This window comes from Galeopterus variegatus, unplaced genomic scaffold, assembly GCF_000696425.1.
Source record: "Galeopterus variegatus unplaced genomic scaffold, G_variegatus-3.0.2 Scaffold1317, whole genome shotgun sequence".
NCBI classification, from domain to species: Eukaryota; Metazoa; Chordata; class Mammalia; order Dermoptera; family Cynocephalidae; genus Galeopterus; species Galeopterus variegatus.
Genome location: NW_007727428.1, coordinates 190,931 through 209,499, shown reverse-complemented (window position 1 = coordinate 209,499; position 18,569 = coordinate 190,931). Strand labels below are relative to the sequence as shown.

The window sequence follows — 18,569 nt, the reverse complement described above, 5'->3', positions numbered from 1 at the left end:
TGAAGGATCAAAACAGTCAGACTTTAAAATGAAAATGGATACACTTGAAAACTCACATTAGTCAAGTTTCATTTTTCAATAGAAATAAATTTAAATTAGGGGTGATATTTTCCCAGAGAGCAATATACAAACATTGTAAACTCAGAGCCTCATTAGAATGGTATTGATATTACAATGTGGTTTCAATCTTTTCTGTCTATATAAAAATTTTTGCCAACTTAAGACATAGTTGTTTTAGTGCTGACTTTTGTTTTCTAAGCATTAGCTCTAATATTTTGCAGAGAATTTTCTCCTCAATTATGATGGCCTTCTTCACAATGTCTTATCACGTCTTCTGTTCCAAATTTTGATGTGGGGACACGTTTTCTAGCATGAGCATTATCATGTAGTGACTGCTTGTACAATGGATTGTTATAGGATATAAAAAAAAGATTTTAATTTGTTTAATAGGGACAATAGTCAGGATTCCTTGCAGAAGTATCAATTCTAATGACTCACATGACTGTGCTGAGGAGAGCAGCTATTTCTGTTTACCAGATACCTTTTGCCACAAAATACAGATAGCACAAATGTATTTACTCAACTTGCCAGCTTTTCTGGAGGGGAGAGGGCTACGGGATGATTAGAATTATTTCGATTTTGTGTGTATAAAGTGAAATTTAATTTTATATGACATTTTTTGACATGCACATAAAATGTAAGCATATATATTTTATAAAAATCAAAGTGGTTATACTTTTTAGGCCTTTACAGCAGGATGAAAAAAGAGTATTTCCCTTTTTCCCATGATATATCTTAAGCACAATGCTAAATGCACACATTATATCTTTGGAATTTGATGATGGTGGAATAGAGAGTGAAGGAAATCAACAAAACATGAGGTCAATCAACTATATGCCATTTTGTAAAATTAATTTTTAAAAAAATTATCTGGAAAAAAAGTAAAATAACACTACCTCTCTGGTCCTTTGATTAACTAAAACTATTAATAACAAAATATATCATCAATGGTTTGGTCCTGAAATGGCAAAGGCCTTCACTGTATTAGAAATTAGACTATGTATCAACCAGAAATAGAGGAAAAAATATAATCTATGTCTTTAGGCTTACAGGACAATTTAGGGCATTTGGAATTGGGATACAGTTTAATTTTATAAATGATTCCTGATCTCTTGTCATGAGACACAATAAATATAAATAAAAAAATGGGTTTTTAGAAAACTAAGTCTTAGAAGAGGAACTATTTTAAATTGAATATATGCTCAGAATATAATTAGATTTGTTTAAGATCACTGTAGCAGACTAACACAGCTGTAGTGGATGCTGTAGTTTGCAGCCCAGATCCCCCTTTCAGAAGTCAGTGCTTGGTGCCCCAGCTGTTGAATGAACTGGCTGCTGATTGCTCACTCCTGAGGCACTCTCCAGGACCTGACCCCCAAGAAGGAAGCTCCCTTGCCCAAGTTTACACCTCCTTTCCAGCAGCAGCCCACATCTGATTACTGCCTGCGGGATACAAAGGCCTGCCATCTTGCCTCAGCTGGGATCCTGAACTCCCTGTTGGATCAGCCAAAGCCTCTGCTGTAATTGCACTGCAGCTCAACTTTTCCCACTTCCCAGTCTGCTTTCCTCACTCCTTACAAGTGTTGCTGAAAGCACTCCCCAGTAAAACTTCTACACATGAATCTCCATCTCAGTCCCAGGGATTCAACTTACAACAACAGTAAAGCAAAAACCAAAAGTAAATCGGTTTTTTTAGAATAAGTTTTCACACAGTAATCAGGAGACAATTTCCCTATCTGCCATTCAAGGATTGCTAAGAAAATATTTCAGACAGTAAAAGTCGAATAACAAGCAGCCACAAGGACAGAAACAATGCCAATATACTTGTTCAAACCTCAAAAGAGAGGCTATGCTGAGGGTCTATAAAGTTAAAAGGAAAGTCTATCTCATGAATAGTACTGGAAAACCCCCAATTTCTTAGGCTGATTCTATTCTGCCTGAAATGTTATAAACCTAAGAAGCATGCAGAGGTTTCCAGTGATTAACTCAATGTGATGCACAAATGTAATGGGGAAACCTATTCCAAATACATTGTTCTTTACCTCTTGCTTACCTCCCTCCATGCCCTGTTTATAAACCCAGTCTTCCTCTCATCACTGCCCTTCTTCACCCCATCAAGACCCACAAACATCCACATCTCATTTTTCCCTTTCTTCCTCCCACTCTCACCCAAGCTAATGAGTTTCCTCAAACACAACTTCTTACCAGTTGAACTTACCATAGATGCTAATCAACTGGTAAGAGGCTTCCTGGAATCTTCATTACTCCTCTGCCATTTTTATTCAATTTCACTCCTCTCCCCCTACTCCCTACCACTGTCAATGGCCAGGACTGTACACCTAAGTTAGAGGAACCAATCAAGTATACTTCTATGTCACTTTCTGTCCCCCAATGATTACCACCCCTGTTGGCATTTTATCTGAAGGTTTTTGCAAACACTGGGGCTAGGTGTGTCATTGAAAGAGTTAAACAGACTTGGCTTCAAACACAAGAGCTGCAACTGTGAGCTAGTCAATTATCTTATTTATTCCTCAATTTCCTAATCATTCAAATGTGTATAATGATACCAAGCTTACAGTGTTGAGAGTAAAACTGAATTGAGCTAGTGTATGCACTGCAGCCTGAAGAGAGCCCAACACATAACAGCTGTCACTCAGAAAAGGAAAGCTATTATCTCTTCTTGCCAGATTGATGATAAAGTCATACAATTTTCCTTAATGTGGGTTGGACTTACAGACTCAGTTACAATGAAGGGAGTATGGAAAGAAAAACATAATAACTTTGCAGTAGAGAAGACTGGTTCTGTCTCAGTCAGGCCCTTGCAGAATGACCTATTGGCTTTTTATTTTGACTTTGCTCTCAGCTTTGTCCTGGATCGGCCTCAGGCCCATGAGTTTCAACCCGGTGACCAGTTTCCCCTGACCTTGACCAGTGCAGGTCCCTTGAAATTGAACCTGGGGCCAATGTCATTTCCTGCAGGAACAGAGTGTAGAGATTTAGGGATGGAAACAAATTTTGGAGTCTGCAGCATAACAAGAGTGGATAGGATCACCTAGGAAAATATACACAGGAAGAACAGAAGGCTGACAGCAGAACACTGGGGAAGAGCCAAGAAGAATGTTAAGAGATTGTGAGGAGCAGCAGAGGAAGGAGTGTCACGGAAGGCAATAGCACTAGGGTTCAAGCTATGGGACCTGACCCATTAACAAGTCATGAAATCAATTTACTTGGTTGTGATCAGCACTGAAAAAGAATGAAACTGGAAATATCAGAGTTCCTTATGTACAGTTAAGGATAAGTACTATGTTGGGAAACTTTTGTTTCAGCTGTGTACTTGTATGTGTTTATTGGGTTGCTATGTAAAAGGCACCTTCTTAAGTTGCAGTCAAAATGTTGGAAAAGGGCCGGCCCGGTGGCGCACTGGATAGTGCGCCGCTTGGGAAGCGCGGCGGCGCTCCCGCCCGAGGGTTTGGATCCCACATGCAGACCGGTTCCCGCTCGCTGGCTGAGTGAGGCGCGGGGGCAACGCCGAGGGTTGCAATCCCGTTGCCGGTCCCCGGTCCGGTACGGGGGCAACACTGGGGGTTGCGATCTGTTGCCAGACACAGAAAAAGACAAAAAAAAAAAAAAAAAAAGTTGGAAAAGCACTGAGGTAGGAGTTTCAAGGAGGAATGAGCAGTCCACAGAGTCAAATGCAGCAGACAGGTCTAGAAAAGCAAGAGCTAAGCCTGTATCGATTGGACATGGCAACACAGAGGTCTGGTGACCTGGCCAGTGTAGCATCCACAACGTGATGTTGGAGGCAGAGTCCCCACAGTCATGGATGGATGGGTGAATGGAAATTTAGAAGGGGGAGGACAGCAATAGACGCCTTTTTCAACAACTTTGGCATAGAAAAAGACGAAAACAGGTTGCTATAGAAGGAACTTGAGATCAAGGTTTTTGCTTTTTCTGAATGGGATTTAAACATGTTTATAGAAATGGCTGAAGATATGGGGCAAAATGGATCATTGATGGAGCAAGATCTATGAGAGAAAGGATCATAGAGTGGCTGAAAGAGCTTGTTGTGACGAGGAAGTGAGTTCTGGGGCATGGAGAGAGCATAGACACAACGCGGGTGATGTAGTGGGGAACGCAAACGTGATTCACTTGTGGAAGCCTGAATTTCCTCAATAAAATAAGGCTGACATTCAGGTGGTATCTAAATGTGCTGCCTTAACCATCTAAAAAATATTGTATCTCTTCCTACAGGATGCTAAATAGTTTCAGTTATGGGGCCTACAAGTCATACAACGATGTTACTCAACCAGAACTATCATAGTTATAGGACCCAGCAGACTCCTAAGCAGTTTGAGAAGGGGGTGACCCCAGGCATGTGTTGCACAGCAACCCGATGTTGGCAGAGCAAGTGGTGGGGCAGGCTATGCTGTTGTCATTGATCAAGGTGCAGGCTATCTGAGTTCAGCCCGTTTGGAAAGCCAGGGTGTCCAGACCAGACAGGTGTCTGGCTTGTGAAAAGCAGGCAGCACATCCAGTGCCCTCTGGTGGCAAAAAGTAGCAGGTTGCATCTATTGAGGAGAAGCAGAAACTTGAAAACTTTATAAAGGGCCAGATAGTAAAACTTCTGGGCTTTGAGGGCCATTTGGTCCATTAAAAAATGGCTGTGGCCATGTTCCAAGAAAACCTTATTTACAAAAACAGGCAGTGGGCCATAATTTAAGGACACCTGAACTTAAGTATTTTAATAGGAATTTTATGGAGAAAGTTTGATGTTCCCAAAGCAAATCGTGGCTCAGAGAAGGGGATCATTTAGATAGCAACCACTACATTAAACAAGGTCTAAAAATGCACAAATTATTTGGAAATTACAATATGACAAATGATTAGCACCAGTATTCAGATCTCTAAGAAAGTAATTTAGTGATATATAGAATTTTGCTTTAGACAATAAAAAGGGATATCTTTTAAAATTTATGTATTGATCTATATATTACCATATATTCCCATAACCAGTTACCTATTTTGAGGATCATCCTTGGGGTGAGGAGGTGGATAACGGATTTGGAGAGAGTAATGAAAACTTGGAACATTTGAATGAGGAAACTTGACTGAAGTTTCCTAAAGATACTAAAATGATTGTTGTGTTGCATGAAGAACACAGGTGAGGTTTGGCATCCTGAGGTTGGGAGATTTACTCCACCAGTGCAGGTATAAGGGCAGACTGTGGGTTTGGAGATTTTGGGTCTGAACGTCAGGCACAGATACACAAATGACTAAGACGAGGTTCCTGCACATTGGAAGTCCACAGCATGTGGGCTGATGTGCCATTCAGCAAGTCAGCAAGTGTTCATATAGTCTGACCATGTCTGGCCAGCAGCATTTCTAGCCTGCCCCTTGGGCACTCACCCCAGGTAAGCATTGTTTCTACTTCTGTTAGCACTTCTTGTACTCCCTTTAGCTTGTATACATTAAGAGGAGCTTAAAGGTCAGCACATAGCCAACAAGACCAAAATGCTCTTAAGCGTCTATATGGAGCAACTGTGCACACGTTTCAGAGTAGTAAAAAGAGCTGGGATGACTGAAAACCTTTTTGTGATGTTTATCATGTAATTTTCAAGAAAGTCTTGGAGGTATAATTCCCATTTTACAGATGGGATAAATAAGACTTGGAGAAATCAAAAAAAAATTTCAAGGTCACAGCATTAAGAAAGTGCCACAGCTGGACTTATCCAGGTCTGCTTAACTCCAAAGCTTCTGCTCCTTCCAATACACTACAGTAGTGGTTCTCTGAGTGTGTTCCCTACACTGGCAGCAGCACCTGGGAACTTGTTAGAAATGCAAATTCTCAGCCCCACCCCAGACCTGTGGAATCAAAGACTCTGAGAAGGGCCCAGCAATCTGCTTTAACATGGCCACCAGGAGGTAATGATACACACTCAAGTTTGGGAATTACTGTACAATACTGCCTTCAAGAAAAAGAGGATACTGTAGTAGATTCCAGGTTGTATGATGCTGAGCAAGATGGGATCAGCCACACTGAGCAGCTCTGAACAAACCTAAGGAGATAAGGGTAGAGACAGGGCAGCCCTCTGGAGCACTGATTTTTCTGGCCGCTCACATTGTGCCAGTTCTTTAAAGAGCAAAGCAGTACTATCCTGAGCAACTTGACTAGAGGAGAAGCAACCCAAGAGCTTCATATTGGGTTGTTGACATCGTTTCTTCTAAAAACCTATCCACTACATGAATTTGCAATACTTGAAATGTGGAATAGAAGGTTAGGTAAATCGCCCAGAGTGAAGTTACCACAGGTGACAAACCCTGGGTTTCCAAAGAACTGCTTCTGCCCAGGTCCCAGGGGTGTATTACCTTCACCCGCTGGCAGCATCAGCACAGGGGCGGAAATGAAAATAGGTAGCCATGGCTGGGGAGGGAGTACACTTTAAGCGTGCATCTCACCTAACTGGTGATTTTTCTATACTGCACACCTTCCAGGTGTCCAGGTGAGAACACATAGATGAGGGTTACTTAACATCTGTCAGGGCCTTGTAATATGCCTCCCCAGGTGCATCTCTTGTCACCTGTGAGAAAGAGGCAGAGCCAGAGCATGACAACTCCTATCGCCCCATCTATGGCAATGCTCCTTACCCTCAGATGTTCTAATATGGTTAAAACCAACATCAACCCCAACCTAACAACCCAGCCCACAGCCCATTCTCGAAACTCCCCAAACTAACGCCGAAACTCACCCCACCCATTATGCCTCTGGGCCAATGGGCAGGACAGAAATTCAGGAAGAAGAGTCAATGCCCAGACAAGTAAGTGTGTTGTTTTGTTTTTCCAACCAGTGCTGAGTGAGGTTTAAACAAACAAGCACTTACACCTCCAGCCAAGAAGGCTTAGGAAGCAGCAGCCAGGTGTGTGAATGGGAGCACTGGGGACCCAGGCAGGAACAAACTGTCTCCCAGCAGAGCCTGTTTCCAATGAATTATTTTCTCTAGGTGCTCAGTTAAGTGCTGTCTCATGGTGTGCTTGGGCAACCTTTTGCAAGCTGCTTTTTTAATGCCCTAGGCCCTCATTTAAGACTTACCTTGAGAAAGCATCTAAAAAGAAGTATGTGTAGACTCTGCATTTATGCAGTATATCAGGTGTGGGGTGCCACTCTGTTACACCCTGGCACAAGCCCAGTTTCTCACCAGGTGAAGATTGCAAAAGGCCTTCTCTTTCTACCACCAGAAAAGTAAGACAATTTTCAAATAAAATTAAACACTACTTAGTCACACAAGTTTTCTGTTCTTCCTGTTTTCTGCTTCTTTGATTAAACTATAGTTCCTAAATGGGAGCAATCATTATTTGTCAAGTCTTTCACAACAACATTTTTTTAAGAGGAGGATTTTAAATAATAAATCATGAGTCACCTTTCTTACTTCCCCCAAACTTCATGAAGTTCAAGTTATAGCACTGTAGACTTCCAAGTATTCATTATCTGTCTTTTCTCCAAGGGTACGCTATTAAAGGTAGTGAGGATAAAAAAATAATTCCTAACTAATTAGCTCACTCTTGAGCTAACTGCCAATTTTTGGAACATGCTAAAGCTCTCTCAGAGAGCTGGTTACCAAACTGTCAACCCTGTTTGTGTTAAAAAAAAAAAAAAAAAAAAAAGGATCAATTTTTTCTGGTCACCCACTAACCAAATAATTTATCTCCCATGTTTTTTATGATTTATGCACAGTTTGAAGAGATAGAGCAAAGGACCTACAAACATTTCCACAGCACTTACCATAGGATGAAGGGGATGGGGAGCGGGCGTGGTGGGAGGAGAGGGTGCATTTGCAACCACAGCCAGACACAAATGAAGGTCTGACACTGCGGACGTTTCACTAAGTTTCACTCAGTTCCATGCCCGTCTTTGTCTATAACCTAGGCCTAAATCATCTCAATAAATACAAACAGAACCATCACCACCGCAATAGATATAACTCTAAATGTAACTACAGGTTCACAGGATTTTGGCTGGACGAATGGAGCAGGGCAAAACAAAGGAATCCAGATCACAGAGGCGAGTCAGTGGGGATGGGAATTTGAATGTTAACCTTGTCACTTACTGTTTGATGTTGAGCAAGTTCCTGAAACTATTTGAATCTTAATTCTCTCTTTGCAAAATGGAAGTGCCACCACCTTACCTCATGGGGGTGTTCTGGAAAACTGGGACTGTGTTCCGTTAACTCACAGTAGGGCACACAGCAGGTGCTCAGTGAACGGCAGCCATCGTAACTCCCATCTTACTACACAAAAGAGAGCTCATTGTTTGGAAGTTCAATGTTGATGCCTCAGAAAAAACTTGGAAGCATCAGATTCTTGTCAATCCAATCAGATTCTTGTCCAGTTGGAACTCAAGAGCCCTTGGCTAAAACCCATGCTTGTCACAGTGACCCGCTCTCATAGTTTAAGTTACACTGTACTTCTGGCCAACTGCCAGGCACAAACACTAGTCTCCACCCTTCCACACAGCCACCTGAACAAAAGTAACCACATCAGGTTCTGCTGGTTGGTTTCCCTTTCCCGCCAGCTGTCTGTCTTTAAAACCAAACACTCAAGCAAGACAGGGATGCACTCTACACACCCAAACCAGGCTGTGATTCTTTTTTTCCAGTAAGTTTTTCTTCAGGGATGATCCATGTCTTAAATCTACTTGTCCCTCCTGACACATCAAAACCTCACAGGCATCCTTTTGAAAGGAGACAGAGCACAGCAGGAAGTGAAAAAGGAGAAAGTTATGAAAATCCAGGGTGATAACACAGACAAAACAGAGGACGAGCACCACAGACTAAAATCCAGGAAACTGACGGCACGGCAAAGAGGAGGCATTTTGTAGGAAAAGAGACCCTTTTCTCCACTAGGTGTTCAATGGTTTCTTGGTAGAAACTAGTTTTGTCTTGAGGATCAGTAGTTTCTAAGTTCAGTAAAATGAGGGGATTACCATAAGACCATTGATAAATTTACCATTAAGTAAGTTCACGGGACAAATCAAAATTTCCCTCATCCATTATTTATCACAGGTGTCTATATATAAAACCATAGGTGAAGAAGTTTTCAGATAACATTTTCTCTGTCAGAACTAGTATGTGTCCTCATTTCTAAGAAATCTACCCATTTGATCACATACTGTTGGCTCAGTAGCAGGAACTGCAGAGCTGCTAAGAACACTACTATAATATTAGCAGCAAGACCCGTATTAATAGCAGCCATGTTTTATGTATCCCATGTAATCCTGATTCTAAGCCTGTAAGAGGTATTACTGAGCCTTTTTAGACATAAAGGACCTGAGGTCCAGAGAGGTTAAATAGCTTATTCAAACTCACATTCATATGCATATGATTCCAACTGAATGCTACGGTGACTCTCAAAAATTTTAACTCCAACACGCTGTTTTTAAAGGGTGCACTGCTCTGCTTTTCCTGCGTTTTAAAAAAATTATTTCATTGTACATCTTCTTATGGATGCATTTTAAAACATAATTTTGTTCTTTTAAGGTGGCTTAATATTGGTCTTGTGTTGATAACTGTTGATGATGGGTGACAGGTAAATGAGGGTCCATTATATGATTCTACTTTTGCATGTTTTGAATTTTCCATAATAAAAAAGTTGTTTGTTTTTTTTCTAAATTGGCTCTTTGGAAAGCTGGATGAGGTAAGTCAACAATAATTGGCAAAGTGAGATTTCAACTCTCCATGGGTGTCACTGAGCTGCAATATCCCTAGTCACCTTCTATTAATAAGCAGTCCCACTGCAAGTTCCTCATTAGCAAGTGTGTGCACAGCCTTACCACACACCAGCCAGTGTGCCCGTAGCAGGGTGTTGGTCATTTTGATAAGGGTAGGACTGCTGTTCAGAGTAACTTTCTGACACAGAATGTTTCCCAGCCTCCACCCCATCCATGAAGTGTGTCTTCTCAGGTGTGGTAGCTATCACAAGAGATGGCAGAAGGGCTGCTGTTCGAGGCTGGTTCGAGTGATTCCACCTTGCTTCCCCACCTCATGGGTAGCCAGCTGACAAGTTTTCACACAGAAAGATTGGGTTGGCCAGGACCATTCCTTCAAACTTTACAGTAAAAAATAAAAGAACACCCAAACATTTTGTGATTTCTTACTGTCCCTCTTTTTATCGTCAATAATTTTAATTATTTCACCCCCTCTCATTTTTCTGGCTATTTTATCCTCTGAGAGGAAATGTCTTTGCTAAAACAAGGAAATAAGGGGCTACAAAAAAAAGTGGGTGAACAGATCATACTAACCTCCTCTCCTGCTTTTACCTGTCACTCCCACAAGACAAACAGGCCGCACACTGTACTCCTCCCTTTCCTAAAGGAAAGACCAGACATGCCACGGGCGGTGGCTGATCGTGCTACATAACATTCTCCCCTAGAAAAAGGTAAGAAATTTTTGTCATTAGACTCACAAGGGAAAGGTACCCTTTCACATAATTAAGCTTTCCTTGTAACTACATGACAGGCCTTCTTGAAAAAGGCTTGGTATGTTCTCAAGTTGGGACTGTTTGGTTGGTGCTATTTCTACTGTGAAGCTTAAGTTTGGTTGCAGCATCCTGAAACATTACAGTGTCATCCATAATAAAAGATTAAGATGAAAGTAATGTTTCCCTAAGGAAGGGGGGAAACAAACAAAATCTCCAAAACTGAAAACAAAAAACAAACAACTAGGTGAAGGTAAAATAAATGAGACAGGCCAGAGGAAATAAACAATTAGGTACATAAAATTTCCTATAAAAATTTAAGTGTGCACACACACACACCCCATTCTGTCCACCTCAATTCCACTAAAGCCATGATAAGAGATAACTGAGCAAAAATGGATGGCTTTATATGAAAATAACAAAAAACACCACACAAGCTCTATTTGTTCTTCAGTGTCAAGACAACTCTCCTTGAATAAAACCAATTTGTTTATCTTTATTCAGCCCATGAGTTAGTGGCATCATCTTTATAGGCTTAAAACAAAACACTGTATGCCAAAATCTCAAAATGGAGAAAAGAAAATGGGTACCTCCAGATTAGGGAGCAAGGTATGAAACTGGCTAGTCAAAAACCATGTACTTTCAGCTCAATAGTTTTAAAAATACATACTTATACATTGTACATACACATAACCTAAACAGATAAGTGAACCCAATAAGTAAACATGTAGAAGTAAAAGAAGGTATCACTTTTGGTTGGTTGAAAACAGGTTTCTAATGAGCCCAATTAGTCAGATAGCCACAACCCAAAATTATGAGCCAGAGGTGAAGGAATTCTGCATTCTGTCCTGTGTGGAAAAATGACATGTGGATGCAAGTCCCACAGGAAGTTACTCAAAACTGACCAGTAATTTTGATAGTTAATGGAGGGAGTGCCTTGTCAAAGTTTGGCTACCTGCTATCATTTGAACATGCAAAGTAATAATTAATTTTAAAATGGTGTATGGCCAATATCCAGGGTGAGTTTATTTCATGGAGGGGAAAACAAAAACAAAAGCAAAAAAACCAACATGATTTTCCTAGGTACCACACAGTGACTGGTACTTTTCTTCTCTCTTTTTATCACAGCATACAAAAAGGAAACAGAAACACACCAAAACACAACCCCATACCCCTTAAATTAGCAGACTTAAAATTAAATCTTGCAGTATTCTGTTATACTTTGATTCAAATTCTATTTACAAATTAAATTGCACTTATAAAGATAGCAACATTCCTATTAGCATAGTAGGTTATTTTCCTTTATTGTGGTTTTATATCTCGATATAAAACTTTTAAAGCTTCCTTTAATAGAAATCATACTTTTGCAGTACATAATTTATTTACCCACTGAATTTCTGAACCAGTTCTCTCTTTTTGTGCTTTCCTGCTCTATTTTATTTTACAAATGGCACACACCTTCAGAGTAGGTGCAGTCTGACACTGCACTCATAAGAAGAGACTCATAAAAAGTTAAAGTGTAAGAAATGAAATAGCAGTCTAATCCTTTGGTTCATCTTTTTTAAAAAATCAACGTACATAATTTACAAATTGTTGGTAATTCATCCTTTTGGTTAAAAACAAATCCACCAGGTAGATTACTGATTAAAATCCAACACTGCTAAGTACCACATTCCGTTCTCTTTTCACTGCTCAAGGATGCCACTGCTCACAACTGGCTAGACAGGACACAGGATACAGTAAGGCACAAGTGGATGGTACAAATAAAAACAAATACTTTAGGACTGGTTTGTTTTTCTGCACAAATACTAAAATATGTACCATTTTCAAGATAACAAAAAAGAAATACATATCTTTTGTTACGAAATACCTATACAAAATCTTAAAATTTACACCATCTGAGCTGCCAGAAAAGGTTTAAAAAGTATCAATTTTTCCTCATACATAAAACTATTTCTCATCAATAGGTCCAAGAGAACTTGGGTTCGAAATGTCCCAGCACTTCAAGGGAGAAGGATAAAAATTCCCCTTCCTGCTCTTCCTTACCCCAACATAAGACAAAAACAAAGGTCACATGTTTACAGTAGTGTATTCTAAGTACAAACGACTGAAATTTTAAAAATCACGCCGGGAGCCCACTAGTGCAGTGATTAGTTGAGGGATGAGAGTAAGGCACTTCCTGGGCGGGAGCGGCATGCCGGCTCCACGGGAGACGACGCTGCGCCTGCGCGGGTGCTGCTAAGACAGGGGACTGCGTGAGACTCCTCAGAAGCAGACGGGGTCGTCTAGCCAGCAGGGGAAGACACGGGAGGTAAAACTCGGAGGTGATTCTCTACACAGACGTGGTCACTCGGTCAATGGCATGATTGACTTCGTTTTTGTTTGAATCCAGTCCTTTAGCAGCATTCATATCATTCCGTAAATTCTCTACTGTCTTTTTCATGTTCTTTAATTCCCCTGGGTGTGGAGTGGCTCGCCTTAGAAGTGTTCTCTAAAAACAAACAGTGGAGTGAGTGTTTTGGTTTTGTCCCACTACTTTTTCAAAACATGCAGATTCAAGGCGTTAGCATTCCTATACAAATCTTACCTTCTTAGAAATTTTGAGTTACAGTGGGTGGGAAAGCTTTTTTTGTAGCCATGCGCATTTATCAGCTGCTCACTGGTAGTTAATGTAAGATGAAAGTGTTTCATGGAACTTACCTAGTCACGATAGAAGGATTACTTTTGGAATAAAAGAATACTTTTTAAAATTTGAGATTGGTATAAAATAAAAATAGGGTTCCATAAAGAGTAAAAATATTTTTTTTTATTTTTTAATTTAAGATATAATTATGGGGTGTGGAGGAAGAAAAAGATAAAGGAGTAAATAAAAAATCATAAATTAAAGTCATTATAGTGTTTGTTCTACTATTACCCAAAGTGATTCTGGCTTCCTTCAACCCTTGAGGCATGGGAGTTGAAGAAAAATGGAAGAAAGAGAGAAAGACTTCTTTTCTTATTTTGCTGCTATGTGTGCTATTTTTATGACTGACTTATGAAAGTTCACATTCTTCTAATAAAGACCACAGTACTGGAAGTAACAGGGTATGAGAAATTTTTAAAATATTGTATTACTTAACATGTTACGTGCTCTTTAGCTCAAAAAACAGCATTTATATCTTTTAAATAGCCTATCCAAGAGTTTCAGGAGGAACCAAACTAGGTTAACAATGCTGGAAAAGCACTACTGAAGATATAAAGTGACTGATGAAATCATCACACTCTAACAAGTCTTGAGGTAAGCAATTAAAGAGTCATTTATGCTGAAGTTATTTTGTCATACCTAATTCCCATTTTGTGCTCTACTACTATAAACGCCTAAAATCTCATTTGGTGACAGCAGGAATAACAATGACTATAGCCAATAATTTAAAACTGCCCTTTGTTTTGGGGTTGCAAGTACTCCCTCGAAGCTCTGCTTATGAAAATTCGTGCAAGGAGTTTAAGAAGCCAAAGTCAACTGGTAGGAAGATGTCAGGAGTTGTCATCAACTCCTGTAGATGTTGGATGTCTGAGAGACATTTCAAGTATAGATGAAAGTAAGGATGGGTATTGCTTTCAAATCTATTCCTGATTTCTGAACTAAACTTGTTAAGGTTATCCAACTAAGATCCTAAACACTGTACACAGAGGTTAAGGTGACCTGGTTATATGAAGACGGGACAGAAGTCTGATACTAAGCCACACCATGACATGAGGAAGGAGTCAACATGGAACAGCTGTAAATGGGGGTGGAGGACAGGAAGACACTTCATTCACTGGGAACAATAAAAAAGAAAAAACTCCCAATTTTAAGAAAATAGTGGGGGCAAGAAAGGAAAGTATCTCAAATAAAGAAAAAGAAGCACCATAAGTTATTCAAACCAAAATAACATCAAAAGTTCCATTTGCCTTATTTACATTTCATGACTTAGTATCTAGAAGAACCTACTTTTTTGTCTTCTAAAAAAATTCCTAAATGCTGAAGGCAAAATAGAGAATATACTATTTGAAAATAAGGAAAATCCTTATTAGATGCTATTCTCAATCTTAGAAGGCTTTTAATTTTGAACTTCCATGGAGGCACAGAATTTCCATTTCCATACCGTTTCATTGTCTTCTTCTTCTTTTTCATCTTCCAAAAATCGGATTGCACTGACTCTGTTCACCGCACGCTCGTTCCAGGCTTCATCAGAGACGTCATTTACCAAGCTCTCCAGCGCACCACAGCGAGGCAGATTCTCTGCAGCAACAAAGATCACATCAGCAGGGACCCCCCCAGGTCATGTGAATGGCAACTGCTGTGTGCTAAGTCTTGGCTGACTAGGCCTACTCTATCAGGAGAACAGGGTTATGATGCCAAAAATAAGCCACTGTCACAACCTCTAACTGTTGGCTTCAAAAAACAAACAAGAAAATAAAAAACAAAAAGAAAGAGGCCTGGGACAGGGTTGCCCCTTCTTTTCAATGATGTATAATTCTATCTGAGATCACATAAAATAATCTGCTAAGTTAATGTTTAATATTTCATTACAGAATGTCATAATAATTTATAGAGTCCTTTTTCCTAATTCTCTTTCGTATGTTCTGAAAGTGATGTGGCTGCACGTCTGGGATGCCAGTACTTTCCTCAGTAACACATTGTACCACATTTTTCTCTTAGAGTCTTAAGAGCTCATCTAATATAGCTGAGACTGCCAAGTTGGCTTTGGGGCCTTCCACTTAGGGGACTCCCATTCCCCCGGGCACTCCATCTCTCCTCTATAAAACCCAGATCTCAACAAAGGATTTATAATAGCATTTTGAAATTAGTGTGATATAACCATACATAATTTACAAAACAAGGACACAATGACTCAAAATAACTCACTGGCTTAAAAACAGTATGCCAGGGGTGTTTTTAATCCTCCATACTATCAGTTTGGACTATAAGAGACTCCGTTACCTTATTATTTTTTTTTTTTTTAGGAGTATTATATTTTCAGCCTTAGCTATCATTCAAAACTAAAAGACTGCTCATGGAATTTCAGACATGGTAAACAGGTGTGAGCAGCCTTTTTTCTGCAAGGATGTGGGGAAGCCTTCCCAGAGGATTCCCACAATGATCTCACGGGCTGACTCTAGGGGCAGATCAGACAAAACACAATCACATGTGTGAAGAGGCCTGATGGACAAACATTAGCTCCTGTTCATTCTCCTAGGCATGGGAATATTGTCCTTAAATTCACCTTGGCAAGTAGGTTCAGAAGGCAGCTGAGGAAGTAAAACACAGGTTAAAATCTTCTCTCCTGTGGTGTGGTCTGTGTCTGTTTGGAACGTGAGCAGAGGCTGGGACTGGTTGTCAGATAACCACAAAGCCTTCAACTTCAAAGTGGTCAGGGATAAAGGCAGATGCAACAACCTAATTTAAAACAAAAGGACACATCACAACCTCAAATTTTGTAATTAAATCAATTCCTATCAATAAAAACAGGAAAAAAATTAAAAAGAGCTTCCTGAGTTTGAGTTCAAAATGTAAAAAGATGTTATGTTTATGTAAGTTCTGCAGTAGGTTCTGTGCTTCTCTATTCTGCTGTCACCTCTCTCATTAGGACCTTCAGCCCACAGGGCGAAAAAATGAAGAAATTATAGGACACATGATCAGGTCTTCTACTAGCTTTCAATTTAGAGAGAGAAAAAAGTCAGCGTAATTGTAAAAGGAAGCAGGAGTTCTTACTACATCAAATGGCAACAGCCTCACTGACAGGGCCGGTATGAGGCCGTGGGTTTATCTGTTCCCAGGAGCACCTGGCAAATCAGGACGAGAGGAAGGAGATGCCTGCAGTGCCAGAATTCAAGGCTCAGTTAAAACACTAAAAACCATTTTTCATGGACTCCGTTTGCTTTCTCTAGGAAGATTATTTTGGGTATTCCATTTTAAACTTTTATTTTTCAGTTTCTGGAAGCTCCCACTTCTTAGACTCCTAAATGATTGTTTCAGTTTCAAATGAGGTAGTATGTATGAAAGTACCTCAAATGAGGTAGTAAGTATGAAAGTTGTAACAAGACACCTAAAGATTACTTTCATATTCATGCTTGCACAAAAATTTGACAGATTGGCTACAACCAGTCAAATCTATTTAGTAAAGACCACCACCAGAAATCATATGTACTTGGTACTTGTTAAAAATTACTTTAGTGCTGTGGTTCTCAGCCAGGGGTGATTTTGCCCCTAGGAGACATCTAGCAATGTCTGGAGACATTTTTGGTTGTCACTACTGGGGGTGGGGATACTACTGGCACTAGTGGGCAAGGCAGAGATCAGAGATGCTACTAAACATCCTACAGTGCCCCACCACACAAAATTACCTGCCCTAAAATGCCACAGTACCAAGGGTAAAAACCCTGCTTTAGCAAAACTCAACACTTCATATAGTCAACTAATTCACTTAAGAGAACAACCAAACCTCTCCCTGTGGATACCAGGAATTTAAAGTTTAGAGAATTTAAGGTTATATTTCACCAAGTATTTTCATTCAAGGATGACTCCATGTTAAGTTATGAATCAATCACAGAAGTGACTTCCTAAGAGAGATATACACTTATCTCCAGTTAACATGTGTGGGAAATCTACCTATACATCTTACCAATAGATTAATATTGCATTATCAGACATATATACCATTCTTATGGGAAATAAACTAGAACTCTATATAGAGATATGAAAAGAAGTTGTATTTCAATATTATAAGCCTGATCTGAGTAAAATGTAGGCATAAACCCATTAAATTACTTTAATAAATGAAGTAAAAAAATATCAGGGAAGACAAAGTACTAACAACAAACACATTAGTAACAAACTGTTCACAATATATTTTGCCGAAGATTTCTAATGCATTAGAAAGAAGAGAAAATATTTTCTTTTTCTTGACAATGAGTCCAGTAAAAGCTAGACCATCCCACACACATGTACCGGGTGCAGTACTGAGTAAGCACAGTGGAATTGTAACTTACGTGGGAGTTGGGTTCTAAAGTCAATGCACCCATGAGAGCTGCGTATGTTGAAGTGCTCTTGAAAAGACTCTGTGCACTGTACAGTGCAGTATTTCACTAATGAGAGGCAAATTCGGTGGGAAATGTATATTTTTAAATCCGCCTAATGCAGTGAGATGCTCACACTGTAAGAGGGATGCCCGTGGGAATCTGAGGGAACAGCAGATTCACAAGCCCACCTCTCCTTACTCTGAGGTATTTGTTCTTCAAGTGGGATGGAAGGTGAAATCTCTTGTGCTTATGCAACAGTAATTTCTTCCTCCACCCAAAGGCTGGTGCACACACACTCAGATTCAAGGAAATTAAAGATCTGTATCTTCCAGGCACTGTAACAGACTTTTATTTTTTAAAGAAAATCCATTATACATTGTGAAAGCTTAAAGTACATCAAACTCTCTTATTTTACTGAACAAAGGATAATTTCTTTTGCTATTTTTGAAGTTAAGCTAACATCCTCCAGAATGTTTAAAGTTTCAAGACTTGGACAAAAAAAACCTGTAGTCAGCATCTCTACCTTTCTTAATCATGAGAGGATAAAGGGAAAACTCAAGACTTGAAAACTGGCAGAAAATACAGACACTCAAACATGGTCATTGTAACTTCTCAGAGTAATAATTGGCTTCCCAGCTGAATGCTAAAGTAAAGCTATAAATAAAAGGCTAAAAAGAGCACCAGTAATAAGTAACAGCACCTAAGGATGACAAAACATATGATAAAAGCTAAAATAAATTACTAGACTCTACAACAACATATCTTATAATTGTATTTCAACTCAGATTAATGAGTTGTCTAAAATACCAGCTTTCTTGCCAAGAAAGTGCCAATTTGAATATCGCTGCTGCTGACCAAGTTCACACCACACATGAGCTTGTTCAAAGCTGTCTTGTGGACAAAAGTATTACCAGTGGTGACAAGGAGAAACCAAGGTCCTGTTCCCTGTACAATCTGCACACAGATTCTGCAGGCTGGGCCAACCTGCTCACTGACTCACT

The 18,569-nt window shown here is 39.8% G+C and overlaps 1 protein-coding gene across 1 annotated transcript in view; it reads right to left on the bottom strand.

Annotated features, from left to right (window-relative positions):
• Window positions 1–11,003: 11,003 nt before the first annotated feature.
• The window catches only part of LRRC1 (leucine rich repeat containing 1), a 125,861-nt gene continuing 118,295 nt past the window's right edge, over window positions 11,004–18,569 (bottom strand). Inside the window, exons 12-14 of the mRNA XM_008576252.1 lie at window positions 15,774–15,946; window positions 14,652–14,788; window positions 11,004–13,018 (exon numbers count right to left, since the gene is read on the bottom strand). Coding sequence (XP_008574474.1) covers window positions 12,860–13,018; window positions 14,652–14,788; window positions 15,774–15,946 — 469 coding nt within the window. The 3' untranslated portion in view covers window positions 11,004–12,859. The remainder of the gene's footprint in view (window positions 13,019–14,651; window positions 14,789–15,773; window positions 15,947–18,569) is intronic.